Source organism: Corythoichthys intestinalis, chromosome 18 (genome assembly GCF_030265065.1).
Source record: "Corythoichthys intestinalis isolate RoL2023-P3 chromosome 18, ASM3026506v1, whole genome shotgun sequence".
Taxonomy (NCBI): Eukaryota; Metazoa; Chordata; class Actinopteri; order Syngnathiformes; family Syngnathidae; genus Corythoichthys; species Corythoichthys intestinalis.
Genome location: NC_080412.1, coordinates 36,654,739 through 36,675,431, shown reverse-complemented (window position 1 = coordinate 36,675,431; position 20,693 = coordinate 36,654,739). Strand labels below are relative to the sequence as shown.

General features: G+C 38.1%; 1 protein-coding gene across 1 annotated transcript in view; it reads right to left on the bottom strand.

Moving 5' to 3' along the window:
• LOC130906623 (adhesion G-protein coupled receptor G2) overlaps positions 1–20,693 on the bottom strand; it is a 34,569-nt gene that overhangs the window by 9,569 nt on the left and 4,307 nt on the right. Inside the window, exons 3-23 of the mRNA XM_057821123.1 lie at positions 19,916–19,978; positions 16,685–16,755; positions 15,922–16,583; positions 15,821–15,842; positions 15,699–15,736; positions 13,578–13,708; positions 13,431–13,512; positions 13,304–13,341; positions 13,170–13,214; positions 13,028–13,095; positions 12,923–12,957; positions 12,813–12,852; positions 11,689–11,723; positions 11,489–11,616; positions 7,957–8,092; positions 7,518–7,886; positions 7,293–7,446; positions 7,028–7,192; positions 3,311–3,433; positions 3,016–3,061; positions 2,839–2,942 (exon numbers count right to left, since the gene is read on the bottom strand). Of these exons, the coding sequence (XP_057677106.1) occupies positions 2,839–2,942; positions 3,016–3,061; positions 3,311–3,433; positions 7,028–7,192; positions 7,293–7,446; positions 7,518–7,886; positions 7,957–8,092; positions 11,489–11,616; positions 11,689–11,723; positions 12,813–12,852; positions 12,923–12,957; positions 13,028–13,095; positions 13,170–13,214; positions 13,304–13,341; positions 13,431–13,512; positions 13,578–13,708; positions 15,699–15,736; positions 15,821–15,842; positions 15,922–16,583; positions 16,685–16,755; positions 19,916–19,978 (2,555 nt within the window). The remainder of the gene's footprint in view (positions 1–2,838; positions 2,943–3,015; positions 3,062–3,310; positions 3,434–7,027; positions 7,193–7,292; positions 7,447–7,517; positions 7,887–7,956; positions 8,093–11,488; positions 11,617–11,688; positions 11,724–12,812; positions 12,853–12,922; positions 12,958–13,027; positions 13,096–13,169; positions 13,215–13,303; positions 13,342–13,430; positions 13,513–13,577; positions 13,709–15,698; positions 15,737–15,820; positions 15,843–15,921; positions 16,584–16,684; positions 16,756–19,915; positions 19,979–20,693) is intronic.

Genomic DNA, 20,693 nt, shown 5'->3' with positions numbered 1-20,693 from the left:
CTTACTGTTTACTGCCACAAACACAACACGTCCGGCTGCTTTGAATGCCCCCCCACACACACACACGTTAATTCCAACACGCGCTTCCCTATACCCCCTGCCCGCGCAATGCGCACACAGAGCCTGTCTGTTCCCAGGCAGCACTTCATTGAAATCCTTTCACTTACACACAATGAGTTGCCACAGCAACTGTTTAACAAGTTAAACGTTGATTGACACATGCAGCGCTTTAGAAGACCGTGGCTCTTGCAAGATCAGACACAAACCTCTATCAACATTCTTAACTTTAATAAGCAACTCCAGTGCCTGCCTGGGGAACAAAGAGCAGGGAGAGGGAGGGAGCGAGAGCTAAACTAAGCGATCGGCTCGGGACAGCTCATTGTTTTTTGTTTGTTATAATTGAAAAAAAATCCGCGATGAACTGAGGGCGCGGAGTTTGAAGCGCGAAGTAGCGAGGGATCACTGTATATCTAATCTGTCAAGACCCCAGCACTAAAAGTCTAAAGCAGGGGTGTCCAAACCTTTTGCAAAGGGGGCCAGATTTGGTGTGCTAAAAATGTGGAGGGCCGACCTTGGCTGACATCCTTTACGTAGAACAATATATTTAGGCAAATTTTAGCAAGCCATTCCATGTGTCACATTTGCTTTTTTATTTTTTTTAATTAATAATTTCAACAATCCCACAACTATCCTTTGTGGCATTCTTTTGACTCTCAGGCTCTTGTGAAATACTGCTGCTGTAAAATTAAACTCGCTTCAAGTTGCTTCAATTTCTCGCTATGTATCTTCCCTGTAATCTTGTCGTACATGTCAGCGTGTCTTGTTTGGTAATATCGCCTCACATTGAACTCTTTAAAAACAGCGACTGTCTCTTTCCACCTATCCTTGAAGCGTCGGCCGCCGCAGTCAATTTTTTTTTTTTGTTGATTGTCGCCATTTTAGAAAATTGGGAGTAAAGGGTCACACGGGGTAATGTTGCTTAGAGTGCTGCTGCCTTTTAGTGGGTAAATGAGGAGCAGCGTTTAGTGTGTAAGCTACTTCATATGCTGGTAGCAGTACTGCTGACCAATTTATTAAGTCTGTTTGTGAGCCAGACGTTATTGATTTTATGACAGAGGCTGGGGTCCGGATGAAATTTGACCAAGGGCTGCATTTAGCCCCTGGGCCGGACTTTGGACATGCCTGGTCAAAAGTAAACACCACAAACCTTCTATTAAAGGTGTACATACTAAAGATGTCCCGATCACGTCATTTTCAAAGTATCGGAATCGGCAAAAACATCGGACAAGCCTTTTTTAACATATATATATATATATATATATATATTTTTTTTTTATTTAAATCGTTTTCTAATTGTATTTAACGTTACAGACAAAATGTCTTACACTCATTCAGAGTAGTTTTGGCTTTAAGTAGGGCTATCAAATTTATTGCGTTAACGACGGTAATTAATTTTTTTTAATTAATCACGTTAAATAATTAACGCATGCGCTGCACAACCCACTCATGCATTGTCGCGTTCAATGTATAAAGATGCCGTTTTACCAATAGATAGCGCTTAAAGGCAGTGTATAATAAGTAGAGAGAATTTTGACAGCCTTTGAAGCCATTATTTATGTGGAAAAAGCCTTACAATACCTCTCACAGCAGTTAAAAAAAATGTGGGAGGCAATGTGGGGAAGTAGTAGTAGTTGATCATTTTCTTAACACCCTATGTTCTTTCCCAACGCAGAGAAGATATATCAATTGGTGCCCCTACGCACAGTCATGGTTGCACTTCCCATCATGCATTTGGGCAGAAGTTAAATGGCTGCAGTTTCATTTACTGAAATCTCAACAAATACACTAGATGGCAATATTTAGTCACAACATACAAAGTCACATTTATCCTTTAAGAATTACAAGTCTTTCTATACGTGGATCCCTCTCACAGAAAGAATGTTAATAATGTAAATGCCATCTTGAGGATTTATTGTCATAATAAACAAATACAGTACTTATGTAGTGTATGTTTTATTCATTTTTTTCTTAATGCATTGCCAAAATGTATATGATCGGGAAAAATTATCGGGAATGATTGGAATTGAATCGGGAGCAAAAAAAAAAAAAAGCCAATTGGATCGGGAAATATCGGGATCGGCAGATACTCAATCTAAAATAATCGGGATCGGATCGGGAGCAAAAAAAAACATGATCGGAACAACCCTAGTACATACGTTTGGTCACAGACGCACACGAAGGAAAGTTTTCCTCACAGACACACCTAGCATTTGGCTGTGGTCAACTCGAATGCACGCCACTCTCAATGTTGAGCATTTATTTACGTAATATTCATGTTGCACAACAATGTTTATGATTTAAGTTGTTTATTTAGCACCTCTGGATAATATTGAGAATCCAAGTGAATATGAAAGACTGCTTATTCATCGCCACGAAAGCTTCGGGTAAAAAGTCTAACAGAACACATGACATAACGTTATAGCTAGATAGACAGTCAGCCTGTGGGGTTTCTCGTTTTTAAGTTGCAAGTGGCAGCATTTCTCCTCGATTATATGGACATACCGCTCAAATGCATACTGTAACCCTGTCTGTCTGCTTGTCGACGAAATTCATAATAAAAAAAAAACAGACAAAAAACATTTTATTAAAAAACAAACAAACAAAAAAACAGGTCTATTGGCAGCTGTGGTAGTGCAAATTCAGAAACTTGAACTCCTGCCATCATCCATAAATCGTTTGTTCAATCAATCACTGTCACTGAGAGAATTTGATAGTTTTACAAGGGGCTCTGTGATAGGTAAATTTGTGCATGAAAGTGTTACAAGAAACAAATCTTACCAACAGTATAGAAAAGCTGGTGAGATGGTTGCAGCCACAAACTGTCACGTTGTCTGTGCTGTTCTGGACATAACAGCCGTTTGTGTTCCAGCCACCTGATCTGTCTGCCAGTGGAACAAATATTCCATTCCATTCATTCTGTTGCTGGTCAGATGGATGTTTGGGAGGACAACTTACCATTTAATGCAAAGTCCCAGAAGACGCAGGAAACCACATAATTAGCCTGTAATTTAGCAAAGGGGGAAACATAAATCTAAATTAGTTTAAGTGTTAAGCTTTGTGAGCTGTTGTTATGAGTGTAATAAATAACACAGCTTGTTTGGGTTCATCATCTGGCTTTGATTTGTAGATGTATGGTGTTCATTTTGGAGCGGCTCCACATGTTTTTAATTTGTGCCGCCGCAGGTCAATAAACTTGGAAATACTGTACTGCACAATAGACAATTCTTCCCCACTCCAAAAAAGTACTCACAGGAATAGGCTGGAGGTTCCTGAGGCGAATCGTGACTTCATCCTGGAGTCCTGTGACTGTCAAGTTTGCCAAACTTGCTCCCAGGATGCCGCTATTAAGTCGACGCGTTCCTAACGATCTGTCCTGGTTTGACACATGCCACAAAAGCAGTAAATCAATATATGAAAGCACTCAAATTGATTCTTTCAGCATCAATATTACTCTAAAAGAGAATGAATAACTGATACACACGACATTTTTCGTTGTATGACGTAATCAAAAGTAATTTAATGGTGCCAACGGGTAAATGTATAGGTAGACAGGTAATAATGTATTTGTTGTTGCTTGTTCTTCTCCTCTTCTGTCTGTTTACTTCCTGTCTCTCCCCCCCATAACCTCTTCCTGTTTGCTTTTTACTCCTAATAAACAGAACGTAATGAACAGCCACAATGGAAGTATATCAAACTCCCATGTGATACATTAAAACTAGGGCTGTCAAACGATTAAAAATTTTAATCGAGTTAATTACAGCTTGAAAATTAATTGTAATTAATCGCAATTCAAACCATCTATAAAATATGCCATATTTTTCTGTAAATTATTGTTGGAATGGAAAGATGAGACACAAGATGGATATATACATTCAAAATACAGTATATAAGGACTATTTGTTTATTATAACAATAAATCAACAAGATGGCATTAACATTATTAACATTCTGTTAAAGCGATCCATGGATAGAAAGACTTATAGTTCTTAAAAGAAAAATGTTTGTACAAGTTATAGAAATTCTATATTAAAACCCCTCTTAATGTTTACGTTTTAATAAAATTTGTAAAATTTTCAATCAAAAAATAAACTAGTAGCCCGCCATTGTTGATATCAATAATTACTTACAGAATGCTCATGGGTGCTGAAACCTATAAAATCAGTCGCACCCAAGCGCCAGCAGAGGGCGGCAAAACTCCATAAAACACAATTAACAAGCAGTTCACTGTACTGTCATTTAAATCTGTCTGAGCGGGGGGAGTGCGTTAATTGCGTCAAATATTTTAACGTGATTAATTTTAAAAATTAACGCCCGTTAACGCGATAATTTTGACAGCCCTCATTAAAACTGTTCAGACCATAAGGACACTCAGATTTGTCTTCTTCGTGTCTAAGCAGCTAACCAGGACAGCGGGGGATAGAGGGTGATTAAAAACATCTAGTGCTGCAACGACTAATCAATTAACTCGAGTAATTCGATTAGAAAAAAGATTTGAATGAAATTTTGCTGCTTCGAGTATTCGTTTGAATAAAGTGGTGTTGTAACGGTTTGTTTTGAAAGTGTTTGCAGTTTTATTGATTTGGGTGGATACACTGCCCTCTTGTGGCATCAGTGAATATGACATAACTCATTTCACATGGCTGAATCCACCTGCTCCCAGTTAAGACCAACATAAGCTAAGTTTTCGTTTGAGCAATGTTTTTTTTTTTTTTTTTAATGCATTTGTAATTTAGTTTATATGTATATTTACCCTTTTTTGTGGGAATATGTGTTCGAACCATTTGTTAAGAGCATTGTAAAAAAAAAAAAAAAAAAAAAAAAAAAAGCATTTTATAGCATTTAAGCAAGCGGACGTTTGCTATGTAAGTTAGCCTATTGTTCTTGCTGTACCTAGATCCTCATTTATTAGTTTTTTTAATACCGTTTGTGGCTCAGCTCAGATATTTCAATTTTTATGTTCCTTATCCGATTAGTTGATTATTCGAACAAACTAGTTCATCAATTAATTGACTACTAAAATAATCGATAGCTGCATCCAACTGAACACTCATTGACTTCACTGCTTATACAGTATATTCTGTTTGATGTATACAAAAGCAGAGCTACAGTATTTAAATAAGCACATTTCAATCAACTGGAATGTCAAAAAAGGGCACTCTTTATCAAAGGGACATCATTAGGTGTAGGTAAAATGCATAGTTATAGTTTAAGCTTTTTTGTTTTAACATATTGGTATTCAGTAACATAAGAACAAAATGTATTTTATAAAAATACTCAATCACAGTGATAGACGTCCAATGCATTTAAAGTCGGAGGGGCTCCGTCTTGTTCCAAATAGATTGGAAGTGTTATCGCTTTAAATGGCAGCTAATAGCTTAATGATTGTTTGGGCTTACTATGCTAATATTATTTTAACTTAACTTTAAAAAGTAATTGGAATAAAGTTTGAACAAAACAAACACTGAACATAGATGGCAGCGACACTTGGCCCTTGAGGGTTACATGTGCCCCCTTCTTGGCCCCTGTTTCAGAAAAATCCTAGAACTGCCATTGCAATGTCATTTCATTCATAATAGAGTTAGTCACTTGTTTTTCTGGAAAATTTCTAGAGACTCCACTCACATGACGTCACAACCACGCTTCCGCGCCATATTGTCCGTCAGCTCGTCGTGTTTACGCATTACCGCTTCGTAAATTGGCGTGTTTCTCTACTCGTTAACATTAATAATCAAAATGGTGAAGGCGTGTTTGTCGGTTGGTTGCAGTAACAGAGAAGATAGACGGAGAGACTTGAAGTTCTACTGTATTCCGAGAGACCCGGAGAGGAGAGCGAGATGGACTGCTGCAATTCGATGAGAAAACTGGGCACCAAACGATCACCACAGATTATGCAGTAGTCATTTTATGTCTGGTAAGATGCATTTAATATATATTTAGAGGATTTTGGGCTGACAACCACAATTAAGATCAATGCGAGGCTAATCGCCGACAACATACAGTTTCAAATTCAAGATGCTTATTTCTTCCACCATCATTATTTTTTGAATAATATTTAGCTGGTAACAAGTGAAAGAAGCTGGCATCGTCTACGGATCATCAGTTAAACAGGGGTGTCCAAACTTTTTGCAAAGGGGGCCAGATTTGGTGTGGTAAAATTGCCTGGGGCTACCTTGGCTGATATACGTAGAACAATATATTTAAACAAATTTTAGCAAGCCCTTCTGTGTGTCATGTTTGCTTTATTATTTTTTTAAATTCATAATTTCAACAATCTCGCCTTTGTGGCGTTCTCTATCGAAATACTGCTGCTGTGAAATTAAACTAGCTTCAAGTTGCTTAAATTTCTCGCTGCGTAATGTTGTCATTCATGTCAGCGTGTCTTGTTTGTTAATATCGTAGACACAGTTGTTGCGTATTTTATTTTAAGAAATAGCCCAATAAACACCTATCCTTGAAGCGTCGGGCATCGCAGTCAACTTTTGTTTTTTTTATTGATTGTCGCCATTTTAGAAAATTGGAAGTAAAGGGTCACATGGGGAAATGTTGCTTAGAGTGCTGCTCTTAAAGTTTTTCAATGTTTCGTGAGAATAGGCTGAGTTTCTGTGGACAAGATAGTTGTAGATATCAGGGTAGCAGATGTCAGGCAGAGACGGCGAAGACAGCGGGTCGAAAAATATCGATTTAGGCATCAAATATGGATCTGGCGAATGGATAGACTGAAGCTTTTCCACATAACGCCTTTTATGCAACGCATCCAATGAGTTTACAGCGTCTGAAAGCACCGAGGCTTCCATGAATTGCACTATAAATTGCATGACAAATTGAAACCATTGAGAATACGGATAAACAATGACTGACAATATGGTGGCCGGATACAGCGACACGTCATTGTGTGACGTTGGTGAGTGGGGTCTATATATTGAGATGGACCCATACTCTAGATGGCGCTTGTGGAATGTGTATGGACCTGAAATACAGTGCTCTTCTGGTAATAGTTGAAGTGAACTCTGGAGGCGATTTGTAGCTCTTCTGAGGTGAGATTTTGGGTAAGTGAGGCAGGAAGCAAGATGGACCCCTGAGGGATGATTTCATCGTTCTTCACACCTCTTGAGAACCTGGGATTGCCTCTGACCTTAAAATACAATATACAAAAAACTCATTTTACATTGACTTGGTACTTTTATCTGCTTTCTAGGGGAATTAAATGTCCCGTTCACTTGTCTTTGTCTTACCTGTACATTGCTGGGGTCTGATACAGAGAAGAGAATTTGTTGAGGATTACTAGTATCCACTGCTTTGACAGAAAGTGCCAAAGCTGGTGACAAGATAGTCTCTGTTTCTTCAAAGACTAATTTCAGTCCCACTGTATCGACAATCCTTATGATTCTGATGATAAAACCATGCAGAGGTTTAGCTTGCATGTTAATACACTCGCAAAAAGATTGTTTGAAAGCAACCTGTTAGAGGAGCTAGCCAGCGTCTCAGCCGAGGCACCTAGCAGGTTGCTGACTATGTGGATGGACGTGTTGGCCAAAGCGAGGCTGATGTTGGGGCCCGACAACAGATCCTCCAGCTGAGATACGAGCTGCTCCAATTGACTGGAGTTAAGTGAGGAGATGTTGGCGCTCAGCTCAAGAAGAGCGTTGGCTTGGCTTTCCTCATCTGGTGAGACGGTAGTGACGTCCGGAGTTGATGACGGCAGCGATGGAGACGTATCACTAGAAGTGGTGTTCGGCTGGAAGCTGGTCACGTTCGGGCTGTCCGTGGTGGAAACCGTAGCAATGCACTGCTCGTTCAGTTGCACCACCAGGTTTTGCCCTAATGGACTTTGCGCCAGCATAAATACAGTTAGACGAATGAATATTGCACACAAAACTAAATAGAGTGGTTACAGACCAGATTTGAGTAGAGAGTGGAGGGGAGAAGTCTTTCTGTGCTTTGCAAAACTCTGCCTGCTGGAGTGTACTGTTAACCCATGTCAGCTTAGAACCCAGAAAATTGTCGCTACTAACATTTGGATGGCCACAGATAGCTGTAAGAGTTAAAAGTAAAAGAAAAATTAATATTGAGTAGGGATGTCCCAGTCGCATATTTTTGCGTCCGAGTACCAGTCACCTGATTTTGAGAATCTGCCGATACAGAGTCCCGATCTGATACCGAGAAATCTTTTATTTTTTTTTTTGAATAAAAGTTTCCACCGTGCCGCCTTTTATAATGTGAATTATTTTTAAACAAAAATAACGTAGAAAAATGCTTGCCTTTATTAAATGCTTCACTGAGTGAGTCCACTCAAATCCACTCACTTTTTGACGCTCATGCTGCTGAGAACAGCCTCTCACTTACACAATGAGTTGCCACAGCACATAGCTGCAAGGTTAACGATGAGTGACACATTTGTGCGTTTGATCGTGAAGCTACCAAGCTTCTCTGGCAAGATCAAAGCTACAAACCTGTCAACCATTGTTAACTTTGAAGTAGTGCTGCAACGATTAATCGATTAACTTGAGTATTCGATTAGAAAAAAATATTCGAATTAAATTTTGTTGCTTCGAGTATTCGTTTAATTAAAAGCGTTGTAATGGTTTATTTTGAAAGTGCATTTAGTTTTATTGATTAGGGTGGATACACTGCCCTCTGGTCTGCCTCTTTTCACATGGCTGAATCCAACTGCTCCCTGTTAAGACCAACATAAGCCACGTTTTTGTTTGAGGTAATGTTTTTTAATGCATTCATAATTTAGTTTACAGCTATATTTAGCCGGTTTTTGTCGAAATGTGTCTGAAGCCTTTAAGAGCATTGTAAAAAAGACTTTAGCATTTTATAGCATTTAAGCTAGCGGACTTTTTCTATGTAAGTTAGCCAATTCTTTTGTTGTACATAGATCCTCATTTTGTTAAAAAAAATCATACCGTTTGAGGCTCAGCTAAGGTATTTTAATTTTTCATTTTCATTATCCAATTACTCGATTATTCGAACTAACTAATCCATCGATTACTCAACTACTAAAATATTTGATAGCTGCAGCCCTACTTTGAAGTACCAAACGCAAGCTGCACTGGATAGTTTGGCCTCACTGCTTAGCAGGAGGGAGGGTATGGTGCTGTACGAGCATGAAGCAGGAAAACATAAATATATGTTTTGAATTAAACACCCGATCCTTTTCACCCAATTCCGATACTCTAAAACTAAAAAATGGCACGATCGGTCTGATTTCCGATCACGTGACATAATTATGAAATGACACTGTCATGAGCATTATTGAATCTTTATGACAAATGTCATTAACTGTCATCCGGCAAATTATGTGACTTTCAAATGGATATATAAGATGTGCACTGGACATAAATGGAGTTAGTGACATAATTTGCCGGATGACACCTAATGAAATCTGTCATAAGCATTCATTAATGCCCATGACAGTGTCATGTCATAATTATGACGGTCTTATGACAGTCTTTAAGGGTACCAGAGACAGAAAGACTTGTAGTTCTTAAAAGATAAATGTTAGTACGATTTATAATAATTTGATATTCAAACCCCTCTTATTGTTTTCGTTTTTATAAAATTTGTAGTAGCACTAGTAGGGACTAGTAGGTCGCCATTGTTGTTGAAGACGCAATGCACTCTGGGCGGTGACGTCACTGGGCAGCGCAGCCGTGCTTTCACAGTGTCACTTGTTAGCTACATAAACATGTCGTCGGTTCTGCCCTTCCAATTTGATCCCGAGCGGAAAAGTGATGAGCAGGACAGCACTGTCTATATTTCACAAAATGAGCAGCAAAAGCAATTAAATGAAGGTCTCCAATGGGATTCGGACCCGCGTTTCCCATGTGACAGACGAGCGCGTAGACCACAGGACTATACTTCTGAGGGACGTTAGAGTCATGATTTTCTTGCCTGGCACGGCCAGACTGTTCTCTGTGTGTTTTTCAAACACTGAGAGAATAGTCTGGGACCCAGCCCATTAACGGCCTCTCGAGCAAGTACAAAATCAATCGACAAATCAAATTCGTTTATTTGCGTGACGTGTTCTTAACGAGCAACGTCACTCTTCCGTGTCGAAAGTCGTCTCCTCAACAACACAGATGGCCAACAGGTGAGCCGAGAATATGTTCCAATCCACGGTAAAATCAGTTTTAAATAACCAAAAACACATCGACACAAGTCATTGACAACAGTCTGTCTCGCGCTAGCCATGTTGAATAAACTCCGCTCTCCTCTTATGTTTACTTCCGTGCGCAAGTCCCTCGTCCCGCCCGTCGCTGATTGGTCCACTCCGCTGTCTGTTTGCTGTGGCTTGCTCCACCCTGGAAATTTTATCCGCTTATTGGTGGCCAGACTCAATAGCTGGAACAGCGGTTAGTCTGGATTACCAGGCTAATGATTTTCCCTATGAAGAAATCGCAACACACATGCGCTGTCTGTGCGCAATAACCTGAAAGGGTAACGCAACTAAAAAAAAGTGCGGCTGGCTTGACCACGGAATTAGAAAACGCGGCTCACTTCAGACTGCAAGCAAACAACAATAACATAGGGACTGCGTAAAAGAGTTTATCAAACACACAAAAAAACACGCAATTGTGAAAAGGAAGACACAAAAAGGGTCCGGGACAGTATGTCGAGATCATTAAAAATAAAACCCTGAGGGGAACCGCGGTGACAGGGCAATGATGCAACTAGCAACGAAGGGATATACAAACTGTCAAACGGCAGCAATTCAATATTTCGGCAACCTGCCTAGGATCGGTTAAAAGACACTGCTAATAAGCTGGAATCTGACCAGCAGCAGAATGTGACAAAATCATGCCAGTCGTCATACTAGCTTTGCTTGCTAGCTAGCACAGCTATTCTCCCAGTCCTGCCCAACCACGTCATCACCCCCTGCCTCCATTGCACGCATAACACATGGCGCCCTCTGTAGGTCAAAACATGTACTAAATACTATAGATCTATAAATCAATTGCAATATTTTATTTGTTACTAATAACATATTTTAGTAAAAGAGAACAATTATGGCTTATTAGAGCTTAAAGGTCTTTAAGTCCGAGATTCTCACTGTCAAATAGTGTTACCAAAAAAATCTTTGTTCAAGAGTGCTTTCAAGTTCCTCTCAAGAGACGTCACAAGATATTGTCCTCCAGCAATGCTTCTTATTCACCAATAACAGTGATAAATCTTTTTTTTTTTTTTTTTTCTCCAATGAAAGTTAACTCTTTCGGTGTCATAGATGTCCAATCATGTAGCTCTTTTCATCCTTCTGGTGTGAATTGAAATAGTTTGTCACTCGTAGACATCCAGTCTATTTGAAGATTAAAATGGATTGAACATTTATAACAATCAAAGGCAGGGAATTAGGTTAAAATGTTAAAACTTTTACTTTGAAAAAGAGTTTCACTTTATATTGTATTGAAAGCGAACAACTGCATACCTGCTCTGGTCATTCTCCCATCAAACGTTATATTCGCCTCCGACTGAAACAGGGTTGTAATGGCTGTGCTCACATTACAGATGGGAACCTCTTCAGCCAACTGTAAAATGCCTCTGCAACTTTGAGGGCTAGACGAACCAGTCAAATGTAAGTCAATCAGTCTTTTGGCAGAGGTGATACAATGATTCGATTCTACTCACATTGCTCCTGCTTGACCACAGTCCAAACTGGCATTCTAAGCAGAAACAAAGCATTAGAGATAAATGCCAGGAAGGGAGGAATAAGGGTTGTTCCGATCATGTTTTTTGCTCCCGATCCGATTCCGATTGTTTTAGTTTGAGTATCTGCCGATCCCGATATTTCCCGATCCGATTGCTTTTTTTTGCTCCCGATTCAATTCCAATTTTTCCTGATCATATACATTTTGGCAATGTATTAAGAAAAAAATGAATAAAACTCGGACGAATATACAGTATACATATTATATTCAGTATATATTATATATATATATATATATAGTGTATATTCAGTATACAGTACATAAGTACTGTATTTGTTTATTATGACAATAAATCCTCAAGATGGCATTTACATTATTAACATTCTTTCTGTGAGAGGGATCCACGGATAGAAAGACTTGTGACTTTGTATATTGTGACTAAATATTGCCATCTAGTGTATTTGTTGAGCTTTCAGTAAATGATACTGTGGCCATCCCCAAATGCATGATGGGAAGTGGAACCATGACTGTGTGTAGTGCTACCAATTGATATATATTCTCTGTGTTGGGAAATAACATAAGGTGTTAAGAAAAAGATCAATTGCTACCTTGCTTCCCAACATTGCTTCCCATGATATTTCTAATTATAGGGAGAGGGATTGTAAGGCTTTAGCCAATTAAAAAAAAGCTCCAAAGGCTGCCAAAATTCACTCTACTCATTTTACGCTGCCTTTTATCTCTCTATATAAGTAAGACGGCGCCATTACAGATTGAGCGTGACAATGCGTGGGTGGGTCGTGCAGCGCATGCATTAATTGCTTTAAATATTTTAACGTGATACATTTTTTAAAAAATTAATTACCGCCGTTATTGTGATAAATTTGATAACCCTACCTTAAGCTTAAACTAAAGACTCTGGATGAGTGTAACATATTATGTTTGTAACGTTAAATACAAACGATTTAATTAAAAAAAAATTTTTTTAAAAGGCATGGCCGATATTTTTTTGCCAATTCCGATACTTTGAAAATGACGTGATCGGACCCGATCGATTGGGACATCTCTAGGAGGAACTGATGTTAAAGTGGTGGCTGTTTTCTTTACCTTGTATTTAGAAGCAATGACGGACCATGAGCATGGAGTTCTACAAATGAAAGGCCCCAGATTATGCAAAGTGAACCATAAAGCAGCTTGTGGAAATTGTTGTGAATTACCTTGTTGAAGGGCAGCTCTGATTTAGCTGAGATATCTGTTCAGATAGAAGTTTAGAGTGATTTGTGCATGTACAATTAATTCATGTACGTGGTTGATGAGCTCACCAAAATCAGAGGATAAAAGCGGTCCATTTTGGGGTCCTTAATTGTAATTTCAAAAGTGTAATAGGCGTCTAAAAAGGCGAAGTATGGAATTAGTTTGGGGGGAAAAGCAACAACAAATATTTGAATATCATTTAAAACATACCACTCCCATTGCAGGAGGACCCACAGCTGCATTTTTCTTTTTTGTCTGTGGAGGCAAAATCATGTTGACATGACTAAAAATGGTCACAATTTAATGATCCTTTTTAAGTAATAATTTTGAGACATGTTGCTCACTTGAACCACATTGAGGCGCTACAAACGCCGAATCTTCGCTGTAAAAAGAAAACGGACAAATCACCATTTGATGTCTTTGACACCGAAATGCATAGTGCAAGAAAGTAAAGGAAAATTAAGATTTTACCACTTTGAATGATCTGAATTTTGTGTATAAATACATATGTCTTCCTCCAAATGAGCACTGCTGCATTTATTACTTTGCTCACCTTAAAATAAGAACAAGGGAATTTCAAAACATGAATATGTATTATGAAGAACATATAGCACTCACTCAATCGATTGGCTCGATTTCCCACTGCTTGGATGTCAGAGGAATTTTGACTAGCTGCACAGATTGTTTGCAGGATACAACATGGTGACAAATTCCGCCTCAGCCTCAGGAGCGCCCAGCATTTTGTTTTTCTGATCAATAAGAATGCATTTGATCATTTATCATAAGTGGACGGGACTCATTTAGAAACACATCGATGCAAATTTATTATTGATAAGTGAAGTAAGCGAACTTTCACTGCCAGTCTTCCCTGTTCAAACAGGTTGGGCTGTCACAGTTAATTACAATAAAAGACTTTGAAAAGCCTTACTTTGTTCTTTGAAATTTAAAAAAAAAAAAAAAAAAACTTAACTCCTGAGACTATGCATACTCATTTGAGGACTGTGATGGATACCTCTGCCACCAACATTAAGTGTTGTTTAAATTTATAGTGAATTCATTATTGTTTGGCAGTTTTTTTTTTAGTTAACTTCAAGGAAGTGGTTTATTTGGACATACAGTATATTTTCTGAAGGGTTCACACTTTAGTTAATATTTGTCTGAATATTTATTTGATTCTGATTTCTTAATTTGAGGCAACGACTAAGCTGTCAAAGACCTGGCAACTACTATATGGAGAGGGGGATATTTAAGTAGTTAATTTACGTATCTGATTGTTTGGGTCATTTTTTCATTGTTGATTTAAATACACATTATTTGACATATTGTTTGGTGTTAATGTATTTAATTTGGCCATTTGTTGTTAGATAATTTTGTTGGTAATGCTGGGTTTATTTGCTATCTTACCTTCCTGGTTATTTAGGAGAGTGCTAGAGATACCGGTAGTTCCCGGGCTATGACAGACCCGACTTACGCGATTTCGACTTAACGACACCTGCGTCTTGTCGTGTTTTTTTTTTGTTTTTCTTAATGTTGGGTTTTGTTTTGTAATGCATGCTTTTGTTTTTGCGCAGGAAGCATATAACAGGAAGCGAGCACATTTACAGATGCGCCGTCCCACCTTGCACACACAGAGCAGCCGAGTGACAGAGGTGACGGCCTGCGTGCACATTTGTTGCTTGTGAAGCATGGAGGAGGAATGGGCCAAAATACCAGCAACAGTGCGCGAAAAGCTTGTGAAGAGTTACAGAAAACGTTTGGCCGTTATTGCCAACAAAGGGTACATAACAAAGTATTGAGATGAACTTTTGGTATTGACCAAATACTTATTTTCCACAATGATTTGCTAATAAATTATTTAAAAATCAAACAATGTGATTTTCTGTTTTTTTTCCACATTCTGTCTCTCATGGTTGAGGTTTTACCATGTTGATAATTACAGGCCTCTCTAATATTTTCAAGTGGGAGAACTTGCACAATTAGTGGTTGACTAAATACTTATTTGCCCCACTGTATGCCAATGAGTGCCACAACTGACAGTCATGGTTGCACAACTTCCCATCATGCATTTGGGCAGTTAAGAACAGTTAAGTCGCTACAGTATCATTTAGTACATTGTACATAACAAAAATAATATTCCTATCTCTTAAAAAAAAAAAAGAAAAAGAAATGCGGTCAATGCGAAGAGAACTGGCATTCCCACTCAAAATAACTATGCAAAATAATACTCTCAAACTCTATTCAAACATTTCGTTTAGCTCAACAAATACACTAGATGGCAATATTTAGTCACAATATATAAACTATCAAAATTACTATAACTTGTACTCACATTTATCTTTTAAGAATAACAAGTCTTTCTATCCGTGGATCCCTTTCACAGAAAATGTTTATAATGTTAATGCCATCTTGTGGATTTATTGTTATAATAAACAAATACAGTACTTATGTACAGTATGTTGAATGTATACATCCGTCTTTCCATTCCAACAAAAATTTACAGAAAAATATGGCATATTTTACAGATGGTTTGAATTGCGATTAATTGCGATTAATTAATTTTTAAGCTGTGATTAACTCGATTAAAATTTTAATCGTTTGACAGCCCTGGTTTTTATTAACATATTATAGTGAAAGAGAACAATTGTGGCTTTTTTTTTAGCCTACAAGTCCTTAAGTAGTAGTAAGTAAATGAAAAAGCTTAGGTCTCAGCAGGTTAAATTGCAGCTTAATAACACTAACCTTTTTAAAGTCTTCTCTTGACAGCAAAATTCAAGTCCCTGTTACACATCAATCAGCGTGATGGATTAGTGCATACTCTTGTGATACTTACATTGATTACATTAAAGGGCGATATTCCATACCTGCAACAGGTCACTTAATTCCCTGAAAAAACAAGAATACTCATAGGATTACTAGTGTCTTGATTTTTGATGGAATAGAGTACAAAGGAAATGATACATACCTGGTTACTCGCATAACACCTGCATTATTGATGTTGAGACTATTTTCTTCCGTGTTTTTGCTTGTTGTGCTGCTGTCAGCATCCTTTGTTCGACTAGTGGTAAAAGTTATAGTGTCTGAGTTTTGTAATACTGTTGCTATTGTAGTTTTGTTTTGTAACGTATGAGTGGCTGTAATAGGGATAGGGTTTTCTAATGTGGCTGTATTTATAGTTGCATTGTTTATTAAAGTGGTTATAGCTTCTGTAGTGCTGTTTTGTGATGCAGTTATAGTAGAAGTTGTGTTGTTTTGCAGTGTGTTGGTGGTTTCAGAAATATTTTCTATTGTAGTTGTTGGAATTGTGCTGCTGTGCGTGGTCGCGATGTTGCTATTTGTCGTCGCCGCAGTAATTGAATTACTTGTGGATGTAGTGCTGTATTGTAATGCCGTTGTAGTGGAAGTTGTGCTGTTTTGCAGTGTGCTTGTGGCTTCAGGAGAATTTTCTATCGTGGTTATTGTTGCAGGTGTGGCGTTGCTGTGCGCGGTCGCATTGTCGCTATTGGTCGTAGCCGCAGTAGTTGGATTGCTTGATGATGTAGTTTGCAACTGAGGAGGTGAGGTTGTTGTGTTTTCATTGTGTGAAGATGCACAGCTCCCCAGAGGGTTTTGGAAAACATCCTGGAGCTTAAAAGTGGAATGATAATTAAAACCATAAACCAAAAATTATATACAGTGCAAATGTTGCGCTTGATTTATATTTGGTAGATGTTAGATTCCAAACATACCCATGAACCAATTTCTGATTCATTTTTCAGAGACCCGGTCGAATCAACAGTGATTTCCACAAAGTAGTCCACTGTAATTAGAGAGGAGTCTTACATGAGTATTATTTTTGTTTATCTACCTACCACCAATAAAAATCTATTTTATATGCAAATATGCAACATATTACTAAACTATAAGGCACACGTTTTTCATAGTTTGGCTGGGCCAGCGACGATTAAAAAATTGCCACCGAAAATGCGATTTTGACTCCAGTGCAGTGTTGTTTTTGGCAGGCCTTTTGGATGCTAGTACTTACTAGTCTTAGTCATATTTTATCCATCTCAAAATGTGTTTTGTCCTCATCTAGTTTTTGTTGACAAAAACTCAAGGCTAATTTCTAGGGCTGTCAAAATTATCGCGTTAACGGGCGGTAATTAATTTTTTTAATTAATCACCTTAAAATATTTGACGCAATTAACGCACATGCCCCGCTCAAACAGATTAAAATAACAGCACAGGGTCATGTGCACTTGTTACTTGTTTTTTGGAGTTTTGTCGCCCCCTGCTGTAGCTTGGGTGCGACTGATTTTATGGGTACAGCACCATGAGAATTGTGTAATTATTGACATCAACAATGGCGAGCTACTAGTTTATTTTTTGATTGAAAATTTTACAAATTTTATTAAAACGAAAACATTAAGAGGGGTTTTTAAAAAACAATTCTATAACTTGTACTAACATTTATCTTTTAAGAACTACAAGTCTTTCTATCCATGGATCCCTTTAACAGAAAGAATGTCAATAATGTTAATGCCATCTTGTGGATTTATTGTTATAATAAACAAATACAGTACTTATGTACAGTATGTTGAATGTATACAGTTGTGGTCAAAAGTTTACATACACTTGTGAAGAACATAATGTCATGGCTCTCTTGAGTTTCCAGTTATTTCTACAACTCTGATTTTTCTCTGATAGAGTGATTGGAACAGATACTTCTTTGTCACAAAAACATTCATGAAGTTTGGTTCTTTTATGACTTTACTATGAGTGAACAGAAAAAAGTGATCAAATCTGCTTGGTCAAAAATGTACATACAGCAGCGCTAATATTTGGTAACATGTCCCTTGGCCATTTTCACTTCAATGAGGCGCTTTTGGTAGCCATCCACAAGCTTCTGGCAAGCTTCTGGTTGAATCTTTGAGCACTCCTCTTGACAGAATTGGTGCAGTTCAGTTAAATTTGATGGCTTTCTGACATGGACTTTTTCTTCAGCATTGTCCACAAGTTCTCAATGGGGTTTAAGTCAAGGCCATTCGAAAACCTTAATTCTAGCCTGATTTAGCCATTCCATTACCACTTTTGATGTGTGTTTGGGGTCATTGTCCTTTTGGAACACCCAACTGCGCCCAAGACCCAATCTTCGGGCTGATGACGTTAGGTTATCTTGAAGAATTTGAAGGTAATCCTCCTTCTTCATTATCCCATTTACTTTCTGTAAAGCACCAGTTCCGTTGGCAGCAAAACAGCCCCACAGCATAATACTACCACCACCGTGCTTGACGGTAGACATGGTGTACTTGGGGTTAAAGGCCTCACCTTTTCTCCTCCAAACATATTGCTGGGCATTGTGGCCAAACAGCTCGATTTTTGTTTCGTCTGACCACAGAACTTTCCTCCAGCAGGTCTTATCTTTGTCCATGTGATCAGCAGCAAACTTCAGTCGAGCCTTAAGGTGCCGCTTTTGGAGCGAGGGCTTCCTTCTTGCACGGCAGCCTCTCAGTCCATGGAGATGCAAAACACGCTTGACTGTGGACACTGACACCTATGTTCCAGCAGCTTCTAATTCTTGGCAGATCTGCTTTTTGGTGATTCTCGGTTGAATCTTCACCCTCCTGACCAATTTTCTCTCAGCAGCAGGTGATAGCTTGCGTTTTCTTCCTGATCATGGCAGTGACAAAACAGTGCCATGCACTTTATACTTACAAACAATTGTTTGCACTGTTGCTCTTGGGACCTGCAGCTGCTTTGAAATGGCTCCAAGTGACTTTCCTGACTTGTTCAAGTCAATGATTGTTCAAGTCAATAATCACTCACAAGAAATTGCTAATTCGTGTTGCTGTATGTATATTTTTGAGCCAGCAGATTTGATCACTTTTTCTGTTAACCCATAATAAAGTCATAAAAGAACCAAACTTCATGAATGTTTTTTGTGACAAAGAAGTATCTGTTCCAATCACTCTATCGGAGAAAAATCTGAGTTGTAGAAATAACTGGAAACTCGAGAGAGAGCCATGACATTATGTTCTTCACAAGTGTATGTAAACTTTTGACCACAACTGTATATCCGTCTTGTGTCTTATCTTTCCATTCCAACAATAATTTACAGAAAAATGTGGCATATTTTATACATGGTTTGAATTGCAATTAATCACGATTAATTAATTTTTAAGCTGTGATTAATTAGATTTTAATCGTTTGACAGCCCTACTAATTTCATTTAGTTTTAGTTGACGTTTGCTGAAAAATGTTTTAATCTGTGAAATAAAAAATAAAAAAATTACTCCAAAAGTAATTAAACTATTTCAAATGAACATTGACGGATGAGCACGTATTGTAATGTCTACAAGGACAATGCTAATTTGGTGATAATACACACTCAGCAGGAAAACAGCACATTAATTTCAATTAATTATACCCACCTAGACGCCACAAACTGTAAAAAGAGGGCGCTTGCCATTGGCATTAGCATTAGCCTGCCAACGTGAATGCTATGCGCTACGGTTTACATTTAGTGTGTGATGATCACTCAGGACAGTTCTTTAAAGCCCCACTTGGTAACTTTTCAGTTATGGTTGATTTTAGCGACGACGATAGTCAAAAGCGGTAGTGTTTTGTCTTAAGGAAGACTGCGTTTCCCATGAGGACTAGCGCTGGATTTCCCATGCGGACCGGCGCACACCCGTACAGTGTCCTAAATTCATCAATCAATCAAAAATGAATAGTAATAAGGTAATGAACCCAATTGTGGCTAAACAATAGCATATGACGGTTAGCAACTGTATGGCTAAAACCCCCACCCAAATTTGTCAGCGCTGACAAGTTCAGTTGAGGACTAGTTGGGACTCCCAGTACCACACAACCTTTCCACTGTACTGCAGTTAACATCATAAATGGCACCCCTGCCTTCATCTATCATCGGCTAACTACAGGTTCCACCGCTGTCACCCAATGTGAGCGTGCAAGATTACCTAAAGTCTGAGTGCTTGTCTCTTTAGGCTGTGTCGTGGTCGTCACACTAAAAGGACTGAAACCTGACAAGGAAACGGAAACAGTTAAAATTGTCAGTATAGGGACAAAATTAAATCATGTAAAACGTAACTTTGAGTACAAAGAGATGTGATCGAATTCACTGGTCACAGAGTATGTGTTGTGCTAGTTAGTGAAAATGGGAAATTGATATTCAAAGCAACTATTGACGGGAATAAATTGATCCTTACAAATGGATCTTTCAAATAATTCATTCATTTTATTTAAAATATATCTATTACACTAATACTACAATTGATAATTCCATTGCTTCCAGTCCCTCCCAGTTAAAACGGATTGGACGTCTCTTACCGTCAAAGGAAGTTGAGGAGTTGTATAAGAGCTATTAAAACAAAACAAAGAATTTCCCCTGTAAAATCTACATTTAAATTGTCTTTGAATTGTATTAACATGCGCTGCATTTTTTTTTCATATTAAAGAAAACTGAATATTCGATAGACAATACTTTTATATTACATTTATTTACAAGTAGTCACTTAGTTACAAACGGGTTCCGTTCTTATGCTGGCGACGTAACCCAAAATTTCGCGTAAATCAGAATTAACCAATTAAGTACCCTACAAAAAAATATCTAAAAAGTCCAAAAGTATTGTGTATATATATATATATATATATATATATTTTTTTTAATTTAATTTTATTTTTTGTTTTTTAATGACGAATGATACACTGCACTCTGGTGGCAGCGACTCAGACGTC